Source organism: Heloderma suspectum, chromosome 4 (assembly GCF_057233095.1).
Source record: "Heloderma suspectum isolate Gila_16-S chromosome 4, 16-S_ref, whole genome shotgun sequence".
Classification (NCBI taxonomy): Eukaryota; Metazoa; Chordata; class Lepidosauria; order Squamata; family Helodermatidae; genus Heloderma; species Heloderma suspectum.
In genome coordinates, this window is record NC_139461.1 from 19,737,085 (window position 1) to 19,759,788 (window position 22,704).

At 47.1% G+C, this 22,704-nt stretch overlaps 1 protein-coding gene across 1 annotated transcript in view; it reads left to right on the forward strand.

The window, feature by feature from the left end:
* The first annotated feature begins 9,057 nt into the window (after positions 1 to 9,057).
* The window catches only part of HHLA1 (HHLA1 neighbor of OC90), a 53,019-nt gene continuing 39,372 nt past the window's right edge, over positions 9,058 to 22,704 (forward strand). The window contains exons 1-6 of the mRNA XM_084847962.1: positions 9,058 to 9,159; positions 11,846 to 11,905; positions 17,345 to 17,425; positions 19,086 to 19,169; positions 20,585 to 20,668; positions 22,330 to 22,413. Coding sequence (XP_084704088.1) covers positions 9,084 to 9,159; positions 11,846 to 11,905; positions 17,345 to 17,425; positions 19,086 to 19,169; positions 20,585 to 20,668; positions 22,330 to 22,413 — 469 coding nt within the window. The 5' untranslated portion in view covers positions 9,058 to 9,083. The remainder of the gene's footprint in view (positions 9,160 to 11,845; positions 11,906 to 17,344; positions 17,426 to 19,085; positions 19,170 to 20,584; positions 20,669 to 22,329; positions 22,414 to 22,704) is intronic.

Consider the following 22,704-nt stretch of genomic DNA (forward strand, 5'->3'; position numbering starts at 1 on the left):
CCAGTTGCTGGGGAACACGGGTGGGAGGGTGCTGTTGCGCTCATGCCCTGCTTGTGGGTTCCTGGTTGACAGCTGGTTGGCCACTGTGTGAACAGAATGCTGGACTAGATGGACCCTTATTTATTTATTACATTTCTATACTGCCCAATAGCCAAAGCTCTCTGGGCGGTTTACAAAGATTAAAACATTTAAAAATACAATATACAGATTTTAAAAGCCAATTCCACAAAACAACAACAACAACACATGAACAGAACAATATACAAGAACATATATCTAAAACAACTTCAACAAGCAATCTCAAAGCAGACAACCATAACCATATGTCATTCCAGGATAAATTAAAACTTAACATATGCTGCCAAATGCCTGGGAGAAGAAAAAGGTCTTAACCTGGTGCCGAAAAGATAACAATGTTGGTGCCAGGTGGGCCTCATTGGGGAGATCATTCCATAATTTGGGGGCCACCACCGAGAAGGCCCTCTCCCTTGTCATCTTCCAAGCTTCCCTTTCAGGCTCAGAAACATACAGGCAGCCAGTGCAGGCGGGCCAGAATCGTTCCTATATGTTTGGTCCTTCTAGTCCCTGTTATCAATCTGGCTGCCACATTTTGCATGAACTGCAGCTTCTGAACTGTCTTCAAAGGCAGCCCCATGTAGAGTGCATTGCAGTACTCTAACTTGGAGATTACCAGAGCATAGACAACTGAAGCCAGGTTATCCCTGTCCAGATAGGTGTAGCTGGGCCACCAACCGAAGTTGGTAGAAGGCACTCCATGCCACTGAGGCCACCAGAGCCTAAAGTGACAAAGATGGTTCCAGGAGGACCCCCAAGCTATGGACCTGCTCCTTCAGGGGGAGTGCAACCCCATCCAGAACAGGTTGAACACCCTCCATCCGGTCAGCAGAACCACCCACCAACAGCATCTCAGTCTTGTCTGGACTGAGCTATATTAGCCCTCATCCAGTCCACTATCACAGCCAGGCACTGATTCAGCACATCCACAGCCTCATTGGAAGAAGATGAAAAGGAGAAATAGAGCTGTGTGTCATCACCATACTGATGACAATGCACTCCAAAGCTCCGGATGTCGGATGACTGCACTCAACAGTTTCATGTGGATGTTGAACAGCATGGGGGACAAAACTAGGGATGGCAGAGAATTCCGCCACAGATTCCAGTGAGGAATGGCCTCCTGCCCCCCTGCCCCCCCTGCGGAATCCCCCAGGATGGAACTTACCTTGGATTCGGCGGCAGCGGCGGCTCCGGTGGTGGCTGGTCTCCTGGCTGGCTGCAGCCAGGCTGCTGTGGCCGCCATTGCCGTCCTTCGAGCTGTGATAGGCTACGTAAATTCTTACGTAGCCTATCACGGCTAACCCCCCCCAAAAAAACCCAGCGTACGCAAATGGCAGCGGCTATGGCGGCCGCCATTTGCATTCCCTATTTTTCGCCGTTCTAGCCTATGTAAATATTTACGTAGGCAATTATGTCGAAAAAAAGGGAACTGCAAATGGCGTAGTGGGCACTATTTGCGTTCTTTTTTCCCCTGCCGTTTTATCCTACGTAAATATTTACGTAGGCTAGAACGGCGAAAAAAAGGCAACGCAAATAGCGCCCACTACACTATTTGCGGTTCCCTTTTTTTCACCATAATTGCCTATGTAAATATTTACGTAGGCTAGAACGGTGAAAAATAGGGAACGCAAATGGCGGCTGCCGTAGCTGCCGCCATTTGCGTACGCCTTTTTTGGAGGGGGGCATATGTAAATACTTATGTAGCCCATCCCGGCAGCCTTGGCGGCCGCCACTTGTGTCCACAGCAGCCCGTCCCCGGCTGGAAGTCCGGCTGCGGATGGCCCTGGCCAGCTGCTCTGTGGAGCTGCTGCGGAGCAGAGCCAGCCGGGCAGGATTCTGGGGGGGAGGACCGGATTGCCTCCCCCCCCATTGAGGATTCTGGGGGGAGGGACGGAGCGCCTCCCCCTCCCAGCGGATGCCCCAACCGGAACCAGGTAAGTGATTCGTACATCCCTAGACAAAACTGATCCCTGTGGAACCCCGTATTGGAGAATCCATGGGTCTGAGCAGTGTTCCCCAAGCACCACCTTCTGGAGCAGACCCTCCAAGTAGGGATGAAACCACTACAATGCAGTGCCTCCCACTCCCAACTCAGACAATCGTTCCAGAAGGATACCATGGTCAATGGTGTCAAAAGCCACAGAGAGGTCAAGGAGAATCAACGAGGTCACACTCCCTCTTTCTCTCTCCTGAGACAGGTCATCATACAGGGCAACCAAGGCTGTTTCCATGCCAAAACCTGGCCTGAACTCCGACTGAAAAGGATCTAGATAATTGGTCTCATCCAAGAGTGTCTGGAGCTGGTTGGCAACCACCCGCTCAAGAACCTTGCCCAGGAAAGGAACATTTGCCACTGGCCTAAAATTACTAAAATTTTCCGGGTCCAGGGTGGGTTTTTTCAGGACTTTTCTCACTACCGCCTCTTTGAGGCGGCCCAGGAGCACTCCCTCTCACAAGGAGGCATCAGTCACCTCCCTGGCCCAGCCAGCTGTTCCTTCCCTGCCAGATTTTATAAGCCAAGAGGGGCAAGGATCCAGTATGGAAGTGGTTGCTCGAACTTGTCCAAGCACCTTGTCAACGTCCTTGATCTGTACCAACTGAAACTCTTCCAGGAGAACAGCACAAGGCTGCCCTCTGGATATCTCACTAGATTCACCTGTTATAACACTGGAGTCTAAGTCCCAGCAGATGCAAGATATCTTATCCTGGAAGTGCCTAGCAAATGCACTATAGCAGGCCTCAGAGGGATCTACAGTGCCCTTGGGGCTGGCATGTAATACCCCCTGGACAACACTGAACAGCTCCGCTAGGCAGCAGACAGAAGATTCAATAGAGGCAGCAAGATTATGTTTTTTTGCCACCCTCATTGCCCCGGATATACTTTCCTATAGGCACATACCAGCATTTGATTGCATCTGCTAGGAGTTCTTCTCCATCTCCTATTTTGTTTCATCACTCTCAGCTCCAGGGTATACCATGGAACAGTATGAGTTCTACTCAGGAGAAGATGCTCAGAACCAATCATGTCAACCTTCTGGGTCATTTCTGCATTCCACAGATCAACCAGGGTTTCGACAGGAGAGCCTGCCATATCAGCCAGGAACCTCTGCAGAGTCCTCTGGAAACTATCCAGATCTATTAGCCTTTGGAGGGGACAGACCATTTTAATAGATTCTCCATCCTTGCAGAGGGGAAAAGCTGCTGTAACTTTAAACTTCAGCAGGTAATGATCTGACCATGGCAAGGGGACTGATGCAAAGTCCCCCACCTTCAGACCACCATCTCCATGTCCATTTGAGAAAACCAAGTCTAGAGTATGCCCCACTACATGCGTTGGGCTGATGACATGTTGGGACAGCCCCATAGTCATGGACACCATGAAATCCTGAGCTGCCCCAGACAAGGTGCCCTCAGTGTGAATGCTGACATCCCCCAGAAACAACAGTCTGGGGGACTGCAGCAGTATCCCTGAGACCACCACCATCAGCTCAGATAGGAAGTCTGTTGAGCAGCGGGGTGGGCAGTACACCAACAGAGTCCCCAATCTGTCCCGCTGGCCCAACCTAAGGTGCAAACACTTCAGACCAGTAGTCACATGGACAGGGAGCCTGCAGAGGGAGATGGAACTCCTATAGACCAAAGCAACCCCCCTCCCAGGCCTTCAGGTCTTCCCTGATGCTGAACCAAATACTGTGGTGGGCAGAGCTGGGAGAGACTAACTCCTCCCTGCTCACCCACCCAGGTCTCAGTTATGCATGCCAGATCAGCTGCCTCATCCACTATTAAATAGGGATGTACGAAAGTCACTTACCTTTCCATGGATTCTGTTCATGGTGGGGGGGGAGGCATTCTGTCCCTCCCCCCAGAATCCTCGATGGGGGGGAGGCGATCTGGTCCTCCCCCCCGGAATCCTTGATGGCCGGCTGTGCTCCGCGGCGGCTCTGTGGAGCAGCCAGCCAGGCCCAGGCCAGGGCCATCCGCAGCCAGATTTCTGGCCGCAGAGGGCTCTGGGTAAAAAAACAAAAATGCGTATGCAAATGGCGGCAGCTATGGCCACCGCCATTTGTGTTCCTTATTTTTCGCTGTCTTAGTCTACGTCAATATTTACATAGACTAAGACGACCAAAAATAAGGAACACAAATGGCAGCAGCCATAGCCGCCGCCATTTGCATACGTGTTTTTTTTTTTTAAACTGAGCCGTGATAGGCTACATAAGTCTTTACGTAGCCTATCACATCTATGTTAAAAAAAAAAGACGAGACTGCAAATGGCGGTGGCAGCAGCTGGTCGGAAGATCAGCTGCTGCCACTGCCGCCACCGAAGCCGCCACCGAAGCCGCCACCGAAGCCGCCGCCATCCGGAACATCCGCCCCAGGTAAGTCTCATCCCGGGGGGGATCCGCAGGGGGCGGGGGGGTGGCAGGCCTTTCTGCCATGGATTTCGGGGGGCCGAATGCACTTGCATTCGGCCTCACTGAGATCTGTGGCGGAATTCTCTGACATCCCTACTATTAAATCATGGATGATAGAGGTCTTAGTCTGAACTGATCTGGCATTTAACAGCAGCATCCGGAGACCCGAGGGCAGGCTGATAGGGCAACCATCGTGCCTGAGGCTGGACAGGGAGGGCCGGAACATGATGCAGCTGTTAACTGTCTGGGCCGTGTTCCCCTAACCTGGCTAGCCCTCCTCATGATGCCACATCTCCCTTGACCCATAACCACACTAATTGGGGCCCCCTCAAGTACCCCGACTTGGCCATATGTCCTCTCTCCCAGGCACATAACAGGATCCTAAGCAAACAAACAACCCCTACCCATCAAAGCCGCAAAACCCGTCAACCCAGTGCTAGGCCTTTGCCCTTGCAGCTCCCCCCAAAGTGCCCCCTTGAAGGAGCAACGCTGCCTTTGGTGGAGCTGCCTTCGGTATGATCCAGTATGGCTGTTCTTATGTTCTTACATTCAAGTGCTCTACATGGGGCCCTTGAAGATCATTCAGAAGCTTCACCTAGTGCAAACTGTGGCCACTTGGCTGAGTGCATGGTATTGGGGCCATATTACACCTGTCCTGAAAGACCTGCACTGGTTGCCAAGGGCATTCTAGGCTCAATTCAAGGTGCTGGTTCTAACTAGTGCTGTGCAGAAAATTTTGCCCACATTGTTTAGACCATTCTCATTCAATTTGACAGAAGAGAAATTGCTTTCGAAAAGAAATTCAGTGGTGAAGAAATTTCGGAGAAATTCTCATGGGTTGGGGTTGAGTTTCTTGGACTTACCTTACTAAGGAGGTGGCCGAGGAGTGAGCAAAAATGTCCTGTTTTAAAACATCCTGAATGAGGCAGAACAATGGAAGGCTCTTTCATGAGGGGAGAAAACTTTGAGGAAATTGGAGGACAGATTTGGGCCAAGCACTGACTCCACCTCATCCCTGGAGCTGGACACAACCCTGACCCCACCTGCACTGTAGTGGATGCAAATTGGGGCTGGCCTGCCAAGATGCTTGATGCTGTTGCGGCACAAAGACCCCCCCAAACCCTTCCAAAAAAGAAAGCAGCTGTGTTACAAGCCCTGACAATGGGGAGCCCTACCTGGGAGAAACTCTGGCGAACTTTTCCTCCCCCTGGAGAAATTCATTGAAATTGTCTCCCAGATTTCTCTGTCCACAAGTAAGGTGAAGAACATCAAGAGGCCATTTGCGCACAACTCTAGTTCTAACCCTTAAAGCCCCAAGCATCTTAGGACCTGACTCTCTAAGGGACAGCTTGTCCCATTATGAACCTGCCCCATTACTAAGATCTGCAGCAGAGGCCTTCTGGAAGATACCACTACCTGCAGAGGCTTGTTTGTCAGGCATGTGTTAAAGGGCTTTCTCCTGTGTTGCTCCCAAACTGTGGAGTGCGCTCCCTCAAGAACTATGATTGAGGAGAGGTATGGAGAAAGGGACTCGCTGGCACTGGGGGGAACAGGCACTCCTCCCAGCACTGACCAAATCCTTGGCTTTGTGCGCCATTTAGCACCTCAGTAGAGATGGCAAGAGGTTCACAAAGGAAGCCTCAGCCAGCACTGGGATGAGCTGTACCTCTTCCCAGTGTTGCCTTAGTTTCCTGCCTCCCCACTGTTATCTTCCATCTATGATCAGAGGTAAGAGGCAGCAGGGATTCCTCCAATGGGTAATCATGCAAGGCGCAGGACTTGGAAGCCAAACCCTGCTCAATGGAGGAACCCAAGGAGGCTCTGTGGGCCAGACTGGGGAGCCCAGCAGGCCATATTATTCTTGTGGGCCACAGCTTCTGCACTCCTGCTCTAGAGATCCTGTGGAGGGAGCCAAGTCCTGAAAAATGATAATTCTAGCATCTCAAACATACAAAAATGTCAAGGCTTCCCCCAAAGCCAAAATGAGAATAGGCACTGTTCTTAGTAAATGGGGACAGCTGGGTTGTATGGGAAGAGTTCAGAATCAGTCATGAATTTCATGGGAACTTGATTCGTGTCATGGAATACGGCCATCTAGTGTTCTGTTTCAAGAATCTTAATACACTGAGTGGGATCCTTTCTCTTCTTTGCGCACTGTTCAGTGCTGCCCTTGACCTGTTTGAATATACTATCAGAATGCTTGAAACCTGGCTGGAAAATTACTTAGACAGCTGAGAAGCATCTCCTTTTTATCCATGACCATTTGTTGAACTGAACCTCTAATGACAGCCACTGGGCTGACAGACCAGCTCATTGTTCTGTGCAATATTAATAGACATCAAAGGCATTTTGTATTTCTTTTATCCTTGGTTTATTACAAAAATGTCACAACAGTGCGGAGGCTCAGGTAATCGTCCAATCAATCAGAGAGGCTATTTTGCAGATGTCACAAAACCAGCCTGATTTGGGGTTTTATTTTGGTCCAGCTTTCTGACCCATGACTCCGTTTGGACCTGGTGATACGTTACAAGCATGGTCTTAGAGTCAAGCTTCTTAATTTGATTCGTGCAGAGTTTCCCCAAACCCACAGTCTCCCATTTTGTTTTCTGTGTTTAAACTGAGACATAAGCCTTATGCCATGAACGGTTTACTTCTAGTATGTATTAGAGTAAGGGGCATCTGTCGGAAGAGGATCTCTCACCCCATGTGTGGTGGGCATGAGTCTGATCTGAATAGCATCAGATCTGATTTGATCTGATGGCATCATACAGCAGTGCAATTTGCATATTTCCACTGATGGCCAGTCATTCTGCCATGTCCTCTGAACTGGGAGTGATGGACTGATCCAATCACCTAGAATGTTGGGATGCAACAGGATTATCTGCTTCTGATGGAGAGAAGGCCACAGGGATAAATCCCACAGATCTTCGGTGGGCAGCCACCACTATGTGTGTGTCCATCAGACTTTGAAGGCTCCTAGTGTCATGCCCCCACTGGAAGAATCCTCCTCAGAGCTCCCAGAGAAGAAGACCGCCACAGAACAGAAGACCAGGAGTAGCCTGGGCCCCCGGGGGAGATGGCTGCAGGTCCATCCCCACAAGTGGTGGGGGACTTCACCTCTGAGGACCCCCAGCCCCCGAGAGCATCATCATCTCAAGAGGAGCCCCTGTAAGGAGGAGTGCCCATTTATAAAGGAGTGTTATTCATGAGTAAGTGACTCCTCATGAGTAAGGCCCTCATGAGTAAGACTTTTGCCAGAGGGTGTGTGATGAACTGCAGCTGAGCCCGGGGTGGGGCTCTGGGAGCTCAGGCCACATAGGGCTTCAGTTCCAGCCCAGCTACTGCTGGAATAATATTGTTCTACTAGTGTGTTATGTTCATGGTCTTGTTTGTGACTGATCCTTTGGGCTGCTGACCTTTGGAGCCCTGCTCGATTCTGCTTCTGGGGGCTGCATTTATATTGGACTACTTACCTGTGCTTTGACCTTGCCTCATCCCCTTGTCTTGGAACTCTCCTTGACTGGTAGCTTAGTGCTCTTGACCTGTATGCTGACTTGCCCCTGAGTTTGCCCTAATGCTGAGCCTGAAGCAGCCAAAGCAAGACAACTTGATCAACAGGCTGAACCCACGATTCCTCTGATGTAGTGTTCTGCTCCCAGATCTGGTAGGAAGGCCTCACACTCCAACACACACACACACACACACACACACCCCCCCCTTGTGCTAGCATAGATAATCTGGTGGCTTAGTGCTTAAGAGTACTGCAGCAGCAATTGGGAAATGCAATTTCAAAACCCACTTTTAGTCAGTGCTGCCTTTGGCATGTATAGTGGATACAGATGGCCATGTAATTGTTTCATACAGGGGTGGGGAAATGGTGTCCTCCAGATGTTGCTGGACTTAACTCCTACCATCCCTGACCACTGGTCATGCTGGCTGGAAATGATGGGAGTTGCAGTCCAATCTGCATATTGGTCTCTGCAATACATGGTTCATCCTTCCATACTCATCACATCCTCCATCATGATGGGCATTTTCCTAATCTCTTACGGAGCAATCCTATGGCCATTAGTCAGTGGCTAGATGGCTATAGGCTATCTGGCTTTCTGGGAACCGACCTCGGAGCCCGCACTCTGAGGTTGGTTCCCGGAGAACTGCCCTTCCCTCCTTCTGCGTTGCCTGTGCTCCACACTCTGAAGAGGAGTGTGAAGCGGCCAAAATGGGGTGTTCCAGGGGGTGTTCCGGGGCAGAGAATGCGGAAATGCCAGTATGACACATCCTATGTGTTGTCCGGCAGCCTCCTCCCCTGCTCTGCCTTCCCACGGCTAGATAGCCGAAATCAGCTGTCTAGCTGCAAATGCAAGGCAGGAGGAGGGCAGAAGGAACGATCCCCACCGTGCTTCTCCTGCCCTGCATTGGATAGGCTGTCACCTCTGAGTTCGGAAGTGGCCGCCTATCCCCATAGGATTGTGCCCTTAATAAATGAGAACTGAAGTGACCAACCTGCTTAAAGCTGTTTTTACCAGATGTGTTGAGTCCCATTTTTCTCTCTCTGTTTCTCCAGGCAGTTTGCACAAGTGGAACAGAGATTCCAAAATGCCATGGTTACCTCTGCATGGTGCTGTTAATTTCTCCATGACCTTTTTGTGCTTCCTCTTTGTTTCCAACTTGGGTAAGTAACAGCATATATGTAAACCTTCACTTGACCACAGAGCAGGTTTTTAACCATTAAAGGAAAATCTGCTGTGTTTGCTTCAATACTTGAATATTTTCTGAATATTTAAATTATAAAATAAGCTAAGGAGTTAACAGAATTTGAAGCTGACATTCAGTGACTTTTTTTTTGTTTATCCCAATGTGATACTTTAGTTCAACTACCTTTCGCTGCTGGAAAAACTTTCCAGATATTTATACTGTAAATAAAATTAACCTGATATACTTAAAAACAGGCAGAGGATGAGATGGCTAGATAGCATCACCGATGCAATGAATATGAACTTGAGCACACTCCGGGAGAGAGCGCAGGACAGGAAGGCCTGGCGTGCTATGGTCCATGGGGTCACGAAGAGTCGGACACGACTGAACGACTGAACAACAACAACAAACTTAAAAACAACAACATTTTGTTTAGTAAATATAAGGCAAATGTGTTAAATCTGATCCCAATCCATCTAGGGCAGGGGTGGGGGATCTGTACCCTCCAGATGTTGCTGGACTACAGCTCTGGTCAACCTTGACCATTGGTCATGCTGGCTGGGGCTGATTGGTATTGGACTCCAATAACATCTGAAGGGCAATAGATTTCCTGCCTGTGGTTTAGATGGAGGGTAAGGTAATTGGCTGTGTTTGAGGAATCGGGGACTCCTATACCCTGTGGGAGAAAGACCCCTTACTCACCATTAGGGATGTGTGAATCATCAAAACTCGAGCTCACTGAAGTGCTCCAAATTATAGGTCATTCTGAATCATGCCTGTATCAGATTTTCCCAAGTGTATGTATCAATTGTGTGCATCTTTGAAATGTACACATTGTTCTCCCATTGATTAAGGCATATTTGTGTGCATTATTTCAAATGTATGCATATTTTCATGCACACTTTTCAAATGTACACATGCTATAGAAGGCATTTTTTTGGACTGTGAATCACATTGCAAGCTTGGAAACGTATGGACTTCGACAGCAGATTGGGTCTGAGTCTGTGTTTGGTTTGGAAGATGCAAACTGGGTAAATCCCGATAAACCTACCCAATTCACACTTTTCTCTGGCTAACAGAACTTGTCCTCCAATGGCCCATGGGATTCTGCCTTGTGATGTTACCTCACCTTCTTAATTGACATCTCTTAGGAATAGACAAGCTCGTAGAGCATTTATACTTCCCAGACTAAATGTTATACCATCAGTAGTGCTCCAGGGCAGATTTCTGAAAATTCCACTCCAAAACAGATTGTGCCCATGCAAGACAGGAGTCCCTGAAACTTTGACATGTGTACTTTTATATTGTGATTTTTACTCTGATTTGAGATGCTGCATACTTTATCCTCTTCTGACCAACTTCCCAGGCCATCCAGATGAAAGATTGGTGATCAACTGTCTCTTGGATAAAATCCTACCTGTCACTGAACAAATGGCTAATTCCGTTCTATTCACCATGCAACAAAAGCCAAGTTGTTTGAGTGTATTAGTTAAATTGAAGAAAATGTAGCCTGATATTTGTATACTTGTCTGTGTATTTTTTCTTGAACAGGTCTAAACAGCCATAACAAAAGAGTTCTACTTCTCAAACTTCTACACAAACTGGAATGCCCTTGTACAGCAAAATCCACTCTTTTCAGAATTCTGAAATGCAATTTGCAACCCAAAAATGCACACAAAAATTGTTTATTAAGGAAAAGTGCACACACATACCCGTCCAAAAGTCTGAAGTATATTTGTCTTTGCAATGTAGGGGAAAGTGTGCACAAAAACACATTATACTAGGGTAAAACCTCTTGGAAAAAGTGTGTATACTAGGAAAAGTGCACAGAACTACATACATTAGAAGAAATGCATGTACAAAGGTGTACAAACTTTTATGCTGATGTGTCTCCTTTTGGGGGCCAAATTTGCAAACTGATGCAGAAATGTGCTAAAATGAACTTAGTCAGGAAACTGAGAAACTGCATGAAACTCAAATTGACAGATTCACCCATCTGTCCATTTTAGCTACATACCTACACCATGAATTCTGAGCCCTCTGCACCTGTGGGACCCAGTTACATGCCCAACTTGACATGATGCTGGGTAGGGATGCTGGAGAAAATTGAGATGGGCTAAAATGAGTTTGGATTTCTAAGAGTCTGTGGACTTCCAGATCATTTGTTAAAAAAAAGTTCCCGAATTTTACTCATATTTATTTGTAGGAAAATACGCAAGTGTCTGCTGAGACTGGTAAATATACATGGGGAAAAGTGGAATGGAATGGGGGATAATATGCTCAATATTACATACTAAGTTAAATTATGTAAATTGTTGAGAATCCTCCTACAAAATTATTTGCGTATTTTAACACACAACGGAAAAAAATCTAAACTGTCTGTGAACGGACGATGGAACAAAAGGTGCCTGGCTATCCACGAAACACAGATGGAGCAGATTTTATGCAATCTATGCATCCCTAAAGCTGGGGCATCAAAAAATTTGCTAATTCAAACTTTTCCCCAAAACCCATATTACTGGTGCAGGCAGTCAGTAAAGGGGAGCCCTTTATCATTCTGAGATAGGCTGTTATAAAGTAAATTTTAGATCTTGTTCTGATAGATTGTGACATGAAGGACAGATGTTCGGATACCTGCTTCTTGAGTTAAATATCTTTTGCAGCTGTGAGTACAAAAGAAGAAAGCAAGAAAGAAGAACGGGTGGCTGTGCTGGCGACTGCAGGTAAATCTTTGTTTGGGGAGGTCACATTTAATGAATAGAGAAGCTTTCCCTCTCTTTGCATGGGTTCATTCTAGACTAGAAATGATAGCATGGAGAATGGCAAGAAGTGGAGCTGATGATCAATGGTGGCACTCTAGGAAACGGTGTGTTTTTTGACAGCTGCTTATCCTTCTGTTTATCAGTCTGGAAGTCATCTAAACCAATTTAGGGGGTGAGCAGCATATATTTCCCCAAATTGCTTTGAAAAATTAGACTCCCCTTTCCCAAGGGGCAACAGCAAAAAAGAAACACATGCCCCATTCTAGAACACTGTTCATGATTTGCCCGTGTCAAAGAGGGGCAATACAAAATGCAATGTCAAATCTACAACTCTGCATTTTGATCAGAGGAAACACACCCAGATGGGAGCAAAGTCAGGACTTTCAGCTGTAATTCAAGGGGTTTGACAAAAGTGGGGCACTAACCATTCAGGGAGGACAGCCAGTGGCATACACACACCCCTGTCGTTGGTGGCTCATAAGAAATGGAACAAACCAACATCATTACAAACTTAAGGATCTCCTTTAATACCTGGATGAAAATCCTTTGCAGTCAATGACTGCCTGAAGTCTGGAACCCATGGACATGACCCAATGCTGAGTTTCCTCCCTTGAGATGCTTTGCCAGGCCTTTACTGCAGCTGCCTTCAGCTGCTGCTTGTTGTGGGTCTTTCTGCCTTCAGTCTTGTCTTCAGTAAGTGAAAAGCATGCTCTATTGGGTTGAGATCAGGTGACTGACTTGGCCAGTGAAGAACATCCCACTTCTTTGCCTTGAGAAACTCTTGGGTAGCTTTTGTTGTATGTTTTGAGTCATTATCCATCTGCAATACGAAGTGGCATCCAATCAGTTTGGCAGCATTCAGCTGAATCTGAGCAGAAAGTATAGCCCAATACACTTCAGAATTCGTCCTGCTGCTTTTATCAGCAGTCAGGTCGTCAATAAACACCAGTGACCCAGTTCCATTGGCAGTCATACATGCCCATGCCATAACACTGCCTCCACCATGGTTGACAGATGATGTGGTATGCTTCGGATCATGAGCTGTTCCTTTCCTTCTCCATACTTTTCTCTTCCCATCATTCTGGTACAAGTTAATCTTGGTTTCATCAGTCCAAAGAATCTTATTCCAGAACTGGGCAGGCTTTTTTAGGTGTTTGCTGGCAAAGGCTAATCTGGCCTGTCTGTTCTTGAGTGTTACCAGTGGTTTGTACCTTGTTGTATTTACATTCATAAAGCTGTCTCTTGACTGTAGATGTTGACAATGACATGCCTACCTCTGCAAGAGTGTTCTTGACCTGGCTAGATGTTGTGAAAGGGTTCCTCTTCATCATTAGCAGAATTCTTTGGTCATCCACTTTAGTTGTCTTCTGTGGTCTGCCAGGCCTTTTGCTGTTGCTGAGCTTGCCAGTTAATTCCTTCTTTTTCAGGATGACTGTTGTGTTGGCAACTCCCACTGTTTTTGCTATCTCTCTATTTTGTTTCCTCAGCCTAATAATGGCCTCCTTCACTCGCATGGACACCTCTTTGGACCTCACGTTGGGAGTTCCTGTGAACAGCTACCAAATGCAAATGTAACACTCAGAACCACCTCCAGGCCCTTTATCTGCTTGATTGGTCATGGGGTACCCAGGAAACAGGCCACACCTGGCCATGCAGCTGCTTGTCAGCATTCGTTCCATTACTTATGAGCCACCAACGATGGGGGTCTGTGTATGCCACTGGCTGTCCTTCCTGAATGGTTAGTGCCCCACTTTTGTCAAACCCCTTGAATTACAGCTGAAAGTCTTGACTTCACTCCCATCTGGGTGTGTTTCCTTTCTACTTCAGTGTGGTGGTGTACAGAGGCCAACTGTCAAAACAGTTATCCTTGTTCCAATATTTCTGGCCCTGACTGTATGTAATCCCACTTCTTTCCCTACTTGCTGCTGCCTCCATTATTTATTTATTTAATTTCATTTCTATACTGCCCAATAGCCAAAGCTCTCTGGGTGGTTCACAAAAATTTAAACCAAATTTTTCAAACATTAATAGATACCACCACCACCACCCCTCCCATAAAAGGGTTTTGGTGCTTCTTCCAAATGAGGGTTTTATCATGCAATCTCCCTGGAATTTTACAGTCCATGTAACCCTCCCATGTTTTCCCACTATCTTTCCATCTTTTTTCTTTTGACAAAATAACAATAACATCTGTTAAGGTGAAAAAGCCTGAATAGTTGCACAGCAACTTTGAAATGGTACCAATCCATCTGGAAGCACCCTGCATAATGTGACATTTTCACCAAGCCAAATGTTTGTTGGAATTCACTAACCACCAGGAGTCTCTAAAACATCAGGACTTCATGAATGCCATTATATGACCACCACAGTCATGCGAAGAATGATGTTTTGAAGTGGCCTTGATACAGTACACCTTGTGATCCTAAGGCCATCAAGTCCATTTCATGTACACCTCTGGCTTGCAGTGCCATCGGACTTCTAACACTTCTTCGTTCCTCTCATCACTTGAGCAACTGGTGTACCGTGTGAGGAAGGAACATGTGCAACACTGCAGCTCAGTTGCCACAAACAGGGATTTCTGGTTTCGGAGTACATCCTAATTATGGAAGTTGTGTGGAGGTGGCTTTTGGGTAGTTATGTCCTGGCCAAGATCTGTGAGATGTGTGTTCTTGTCAGTGCCGGCTCCTGGGTTTTGAGGGCTCTTGGCCAAGACACCTTCAGTGGGTGCCTCCTTCAGTGAGTCTGCCTTCTCACTGCCATTGTCACCAGCTGTGCTTGCTCATCCTGCTCTTTCTCATCATTGTGGCCACTTGCCTGCTCACTCGCTCTCTGCCTGTCAATCAAGTAGGCAGTGGCAGCTATTGGTCCACCTGTCCCCATCTTATTGTCTGGGCCAGAGTGAGAGGCAGATGAAGAAGCAGGTTGCCATGGTGAAGAGGAGAAGCAGCTCCAGGGGGCTCCTGACAGTGGGCCCCTGCTGGGGTGTGGGTGCCCAACAATGACTACCTTTGATGCCAGGGCTGTTATTGTGTAAACGAGTTCTCAGTGCTTTTTCTTTTTTTCTTTTGCCCTGCTACCAAAGCCCCAAGGCTTTGCAAAAATATAGTGGTAGGACAGTAGAGTGTGTGGCTAACCTACGCAGAAGAATAGATTGCATGTGACTCTCTGGCAGAAGGTGGCTGCTTCGAAGTCACTTTGTGTTGGAAAGGAACAGCCATGTGAGCTGGTTCCTTGGCTGCCCATACTCAACCTGATCTCTGTTTTCTCTGTATTGTTGCCTGTCCAAGACCACCCAGAGAAGTGTTCAAGCAATCTTGATTCTAAGGAAGCATCTCTGTCAATTTTACCAACCGGGAGAGGTTCAGCAAGATGGGAACCATCCTAGTGGCATGGGCATTGCTATTGCATCCAATCTGACAGGATGTGGGCATGACTCTCTTGGCTGTGTGCCCTCAGTAGGGATGTATGAAAGGTACTTACCTTTCGGGGATTATGCTGATGGTGCGGGGGGAGGCGTTCCATCCCTCCCCCCGGAATCCTCGCCGGGGGGGGAGGCGCTCCGTTCCTCCCCCCCCCCCGGAATCCTGGCCGGCCGGCTGTGCTCCGCAGCAATTCTGTGGAGCCGCCGGCTGGCTCCGCCAGCAGCCGGACATCCAGCCGCTGGCTAGCAGGGATGCAAATGGCGGCGGCCATAGCCGCCGCCATTTGTGTCCCTGCAGTCAGCCATGATAGGCTACGTAAATGTTTACATAGCCTATCACGGCTGATTAAAAAATGAAAAACAAAAAACGTGCATACGCAAATGGCGGCGGCCATGGCCACCACCATTTGCGTTCCTTATTTTGGCACGTCTTAGTCTACGTAAACATTTACGTAGACTAAGACGGCGAAAATAAGGGGAACGCAAATAGCGTAGTGTTCCCCTTATTTTCACCGTCTTAGTCTAACTAAATGTTTATGTAGACTAAGACATGCCAAAATAAGGAACGCAAATGGCGGCGGCCATGGCTGCCGCCATTTGCGTACGCGTGTTGTTGTTTTTTTAAAGTCAGCCGTGATAGGCTACGTAAAGATTTACGTAGCCTATCACGGTGTTTTTTTAAAATCTAGCCGTGATAGGCTACGTAAAACTTTACGTAGCCTATCATTATTTTTTTTTTTTAAACCTGGAAAGGGTGGCGGCGGCAGCCAGTTGGAAGACCGGCTGCCTCCGAACTGCCGCCAGAGCCGCTGCCGGAGCCGCTGCTGCCAGGAAGTTCCTCCCCAGGTAAGTCCCGTCCCGGGGGGTGGCGGGGTGCGGCGGGCTGTTCCGCCACCGATTTCGTGGGGCCGAATGCGCTGGCATTCGGCCTCCCCGAGATCCGTGGTGGAACTTTCATACATCCCTAGTCCTCAGTATTTATTTATACTGGCATACATAATCTTCCTCCTCTCTGTTTTATCTTCACAACAACAAGAAATAAGGGCTGGATGTGCCTGATCTTGTCTGATCTCGGAAGCTAAGCAGGGTCAGGCCTGGTTCGTACTTGGATGGGAGACCACGTAGGAATCAGGCTTCCCGCACTGAGCAGCAGGTTGGACTTGATGGTCTTGCAGGCCCCTTCCAACCCTATGATTCTATGATTCTATGAACCCTGTGGGGCAGGTTGGGCTGAGAGTCTGTGACTAGGGATGGGCAGATTCCCTATCTGCTGTTCCGGGGGGAACTCACCCGCAAGGGGAGGCGATCTGTCCCTCCTCCCGGAATCCTCTTTGGCCGGCTCCACTCCGCGGTGAGCCCGCTAGCTTATCGTGTGAAAAAACACAGATGCAAATGGCATAGTGGACACCATTTGCGGCTGTAAAGCCCTTAGTTTAACCTAATTGCAGCCATTTACGGCTGAATTTAGGTTAATCTAAGAGCTTTACGGCTGCAAATGGCGTCCGGTATGCCATTTGCGTCCGGAAATCCCTCAGCCAGCGATACGGCATGCCAATGGTGGCCATATCACCAACAATACAGAGCCGGCCGCACGGAGGATCCAGCTGAAGAGGATTCTGGTGGGAGGTGGAGGTAAGGGATCCTTTCCGCCACGGACTCTGGAGTTAGTTCTATTGAATCCGGCCTCATTGGGATCTGTGGCGGAATTCTCTGCCATACCTATCTGTGACTGGGCCAAAGTCACTCACTGAGCTTTCATGGCCGAGTGGGGACTAGAACCCGAATCTCCCAACTCCCAGTCCAACATGCTAGCCACTACACCACTGGCTGTCAAGTACACCCATTGTACATGTGTTGCAGCAGTAAAATGTGCTCATTGTAAGTTTTGTTGCTGAATTGTGCCTACTGAGACATTTGACATTGGTACCATTGTTACACAGGATGTCAGCACTAATCGGAAGTGACTTGTTCTTTTCCAGAGCTGCCTGCTAAATTGGTTGATCTGGCAGCGATTAACCTGACTGAGCTGGTTAATGGAATGCTAAGTACGGCTCTCAAAGGTAGCTACTCCTCCCCCTCATGCAATTGTCTTGTTATGTATTAACTGCTGTCAGTGCAAGGACACCATAAAGTGAGGGGGATACGGTCAGGTGGCATGTGATGTTGGAGATGGGGCCACGAGGCAAAGACCTGCTCCATCCTCCACATGTTTTCCTATTTGTGGAGGAAACATTGTTTGTTTATTTATTTATTTATTGCATTTATACACTGCCTTTTTTCCTCTTGCAAGGAACCCAAGGCGGCTTACATCCTCCTCCTCCTCTGCATTTTATCCTCACAACAACAACCCTGTGAGGTGGGTTGGGCTGAGAGTCTGTGACTGGCCCAAAGTCACCCAGTGGGTTTCCATGGCCGAGTGGGGACTAGAACCTGGATCTCCCAGCTCCTAGTCCAACACTCTTGCCACTACACCACACTGGCTCTCCCAAACTTCCCAAAGCATTGTAAAACAGCCCATTTCCAGTTCTGAAATTCAGAGGTCTGATGACATTGTTGGGAGCATGATAGGTTCCGAGCACCTCACCCTCTGCAAGCCCCATAAGTGCCCTACTGAGAAGCCCCTGAACTCTTTGCCCCCTCCTTTCATGTAAAAACTACCCGGTGATGGAAGTAGTGACTGGGAGGCCTGTCTTGGAGGGTTTCATTCCTCCTTGGCACCTGGAATGCCGAAACACCACACCCCCCTAGTGGTAGAGACCCTAGAAAATGTAGTTTCCCAGGGTGCCTCAGTATTCTTTAGGAACATTAGGCACCCAGTAAACTAAATGTGCCCAGGCACTAGCAGCTATGGGAAATGTAGTGTCCCAGGCTGCCTGAGTAGTCATTAGGATTGAGTACCCATTACAGTGCTGGTCACCACTCCTTTTTTTTTTTTTTAAAGGGTATTGTAGAGCTGGAAAAGTTGCCCAAAAGTGCAACCAAAATGATCAAGGAGCTGGACTAGTTCCCTTATGAGGTTACATTTGGTGCTTTTTAGCATAGAAAAAAAGTGAATAAGGGGGGAGACATAACAGAGGCATATAAATTATGCATGGTAGGGAGAAAGTGGATAGGGTGATGGTTTTCTCTTTCATAATACTAGACGTGAGGAAGCTGGATGGCTGGAGGTTCAGGATAGACAAAAGGAAATACTTCAGATCATACATGGTAAAACTATGGAATTTGCTACCACAAGGTATAGTGATGGCCACCAACTTGGATGGCTTTAAAAGGGGATTAGACAAAATTTATGGGGGATAAAACAAAAAAATAGCAAATTTATTTATTTATGGATTTGGATGTATGGATGACATTTTTAGTGATAGTATTTTAAGGTTACTATTCATACTGTTTTCTTCTTAATCTGTTTAAGCTGCCTTGACTATCTTTTTTATTGTAAGGTGGGATGCAATTAATAATAACAATAATAATGAAGTGATATGGAAAGGACATGAGAGATCCACCTGCTAACAGAAAAGATGAGGCTGTGGTAATAGTTTAGGAAACCTTTTGCTGAAATGGTTTTCAAGGAGGCATGAACACGATGGAGGATGTTCAAGCACAATCTGTTCAACTATATATCCAACCCATACACTGAAGCCATGTGTAAGCTAATTTTCTGACTTTTGTGAATTATATATATATTAGTATGGTGCTTAAATTTTGCCTGTATTTCCACAGGCACCAAAAAGTTCTTCTCTTTTCTGAGCATCACGTCTTACAGCTCGTATGCCTTCCATAAGGTTTCCATAGTCCTCTACAACAGTAAGTCATCTGATAATCATTCTTCCAAGCTTTTCTTGGCCAAAGTCTTAAATGATTTTGCAGCCTATTTCATGTATCAGTGGTGCAGTGGGGCCTGAACCTCAGGACTGAAGTCCTGGAACCTACAGCCCTGAAGTCCTGGAACCTACAGCCCTGGGGGAAAGGGAGGGGCTGGTGAGCAGCAGGTGATGGGTGAAGTGGTATACAGGCCCAGTGTCAGCACTTGGGCTGGCATAGGCATGCTGGGGCCTACCCGGGCTGACACTACTTGTTGCATCATTGTGAAGGCTTGAGGCCTACAGAGGCAAAGGGAAAAAAGGGTCAGGCTTAGAGGCCCGGGGTTTTCTGTTGGGAGGGGGTAACCCTGAGAGGAGTAGTTTCATTTCTCCAATTAGGTGTCAGTTTCATTTCTCCACTTAAGTTTAATTTCTTCAGGGATGAAGCAGTGCTTTCAGTTTTGAGGGAGGAGGGTATATAAAGAGAGGGAGAGAGCCAGTAAGAGTCAGAAAGACCAGGCTGCAGCCAGAGCAAAAGCCAAAGAAAGACAGCCAGAGCCTGAAGTGAGCACAGAGTCTGAAGAGTGAGCAGGAAGAAGCAGCCTAGAAAAGTCTAAGAACAGCGAGGGTAAGGGAACTTGTGTTTTGCAACTTTTATTTTCTTGTAATGGCTTTTGCATCACTGTGTAAATCTTTACTATTGTGTAAAGACCTTTAGTTGTAGTTTGTTTGCTTTAAATCTACTAGTAAACTGTTGTGGTTGAACCCTGTGTCTGGACGGTCAGTCACCACACATCTACAGCCTAAGCCCCACATTATTGGGAAGAGGAAGTTTAAAGGAAGGAAGGCGGGACTCTTAAGGAGGCAAGAGATCCTTAAGGGGTTGCTCAGGGGGTCCAAGTCATAAGGGGAACCTTGACAAGCATATTTTATTTTTTTTCTCATTTAAAGAAAAAACCATCATTTTATAGTCAAGGAGTGCCTGGCCAGGCATGAACCTGGTACCAGATGCTCTTGTTGTGGTTGTTGTTTACTTTAAAATATGTCTTAATTTCTACAACAAATGGTGCTTATTCCGGCGTAAAAGTGTTTAGCAGCAGAAGGAAACTCAGTTTCATTTCTGTATGATGGTGCTATGATTTACATGAGTTTAAAGTGCAAAGCTGCGCATGCTTAGAGTATTCCTTTCTTTTCAGGGTTGGGGAATAGTCCCCCTGCCCTCTCACTAACATACCAGGAAGGGAGAAGCAGTTGTAAAGCATGGAATGGCAAGGGAGTTTGGGAAATTAGAAATGTTACTTGTGGGCTGAAGTAATACCACTGTACTACCACTGAAGTAATACACATGGCTGTGCGAAAGACCATGAAGTTACCTTGCTGCCCCACTGTTCATTTTTTTTGGCCCTCCTTCCTTCACAGTATCCAACCTGAAGACTGTCGATGCCACCAAATTCCCCATGAGGTACTGCTACTGCTTAAACAACCGGACTAATGACTTGACAGGTGAGTGGTAGAACACAGTGGGTAGCAGTTGCCAAGGAGATATTGACAAAGTAGTCAAGGAGCATTTATTTATTTAAAATAATTAGGCCACCATTTAGGCATCTTGGATAGCTCCTTTAGAGTTCTGACTGAAACCCAGAGCAAATTCGGAGCCCCACTAACATTGGAGCCACCAGCCTCCACTGATTCTAGCCTAGCCCTTGCCCTGACATCTAAACAGTTTTAGATCAAGGTATTTGAAGGGCTGCCTGCATCTGTGTGGAGGTGCCCAAGTCTTAAGATTGGCCCCAGAAGCTCTGCATCAAGGTCAATTAGATTGGCCGGCAGTAAGGACGAGGCCTTTTCAGTGGCAGCCCTGTGTTTGTGAAACTCTCTTCCAAGGAATATGTGATGAAGGGGTTCACACTTGGAATACTGTGTATCGTTCTGGTTGCTGCATCACAAGAAGGACATTGTGGAGCTGGAAAGCAGGCAGAAAATGGCCAGCTGCAAATGATCAGGGCAACTGGAATGCCTTCCTCAACCTGGTGCCCTCCAGATGTTTTGGACTACAACTCCCATTCACCATGCTGGTTGGGGCTGATGGGAGTCATAGTCCATAACATCTGGAGGACACCAGGTTGGGGAAAGCTGGGTTACAGTATTTGGCACTTCTAGGTTTAGAAAAAAAGGGGAGTAAGGGGGACATGATAGAGATTTATAAAATGATTCCTGGTGTGGAGAAAGTGGACAGGGAGAGGTTTTTCTCCCTCTCAAAATATTACCACCTGGGGTCATCCAATAACACTTAATGGTGGGAGATTCAGGTCAGACAAAGGGATGGACTTCTTCATAGAATGCATAGTTACACAATGGAATTCACTACCACAGGTTGTGGTGGTGGCCACCAATGTCGATAGCCTTAAAAGGGGATAGACAAATGGTTGAAGAATGAGGCTATCAGTGGCTACTAGCCATGGCTATATATTACCTCCAGTATCTGAGGCAATATGTACACCAGTTGCTGGGGAACACAAGCAGGAAGGTGCTGTTGAGTTCATATCCTGCTTGTGGGCTTCTCGTGCGCAGCTGGTTGACTATTATGGGAACAGAAGGCTGGACTAGATGGACCTTTGGTGTGATCCAACATAGCTCTTACATTCTTAACTTTTAAACAGGCTCTGAAATCCTTTTTTCTTTTGATCTGCTTTGACTTGTCATTGGAGTGAAACAGGCACAAGACCCTGATCCAAAAAGGGAACACATTGATCCAGGGGCCCATAACGGCTCTTTCTTCAAAATTAAAGTGGCCAGCTTAATAGGATGGCCACTTCATTCTAATAAAGTGTATTGTTGGTTATGTGTAGTTTGTCCTTTGCATCTGATCGGTCTGTTCTCAGTGGCAAAGAGATGGTCTTGAGAGGAAGGTCTCAGGTTGGAGCCTAGTCTTGATGGCTGTGTGCTACCTCCAGTATCAGAGGCAGTTGCTGGGGAACACGGGCGGGAGGGTGCTGTTGTGCTCATGCCCTGCTTGTGGATTCCTGGTCGATAGCTGATTTGCCACTGTGTGAACAGAATGCTGGACTAGATGGACTCTTGGTCTGATCCAGCAGGGCTCTTCTTACGTTCTTATTGTAAAAAAGAAAGAAAGAAAGAAAAAAAGCTTTGTTTTCTTTGTCCAGATTTTACCGCTTTACTCGTTGATATCGTTGGAAACTCCACCAATTACTTGACAGAAATTTTCAAGTCTACCTCCATTGTATCAGGTCAGAATTGTTGCTATTTGTGGATATGGACATTTGATGCCCAGATGATTCAATCTGAATGTTCTGGGCCAGGAGGATCATGGAGCAAAGATGGCATGACACTGCTCAGAACTGGGCAGGGTGTGGGATTGGTAAAGATAACATTCAACAGGTTCCAATTCTTAGGTGCACACAGGATTAAAGATGAGAGAAGCCCAGCTTATAGCTGTTGTTATTTTAACAATGATGCTTAGCATTTCTGTTAAGGCTGTTTAATTGAGAGAGCAATCATATGGTCCCCAGAGAGCATCT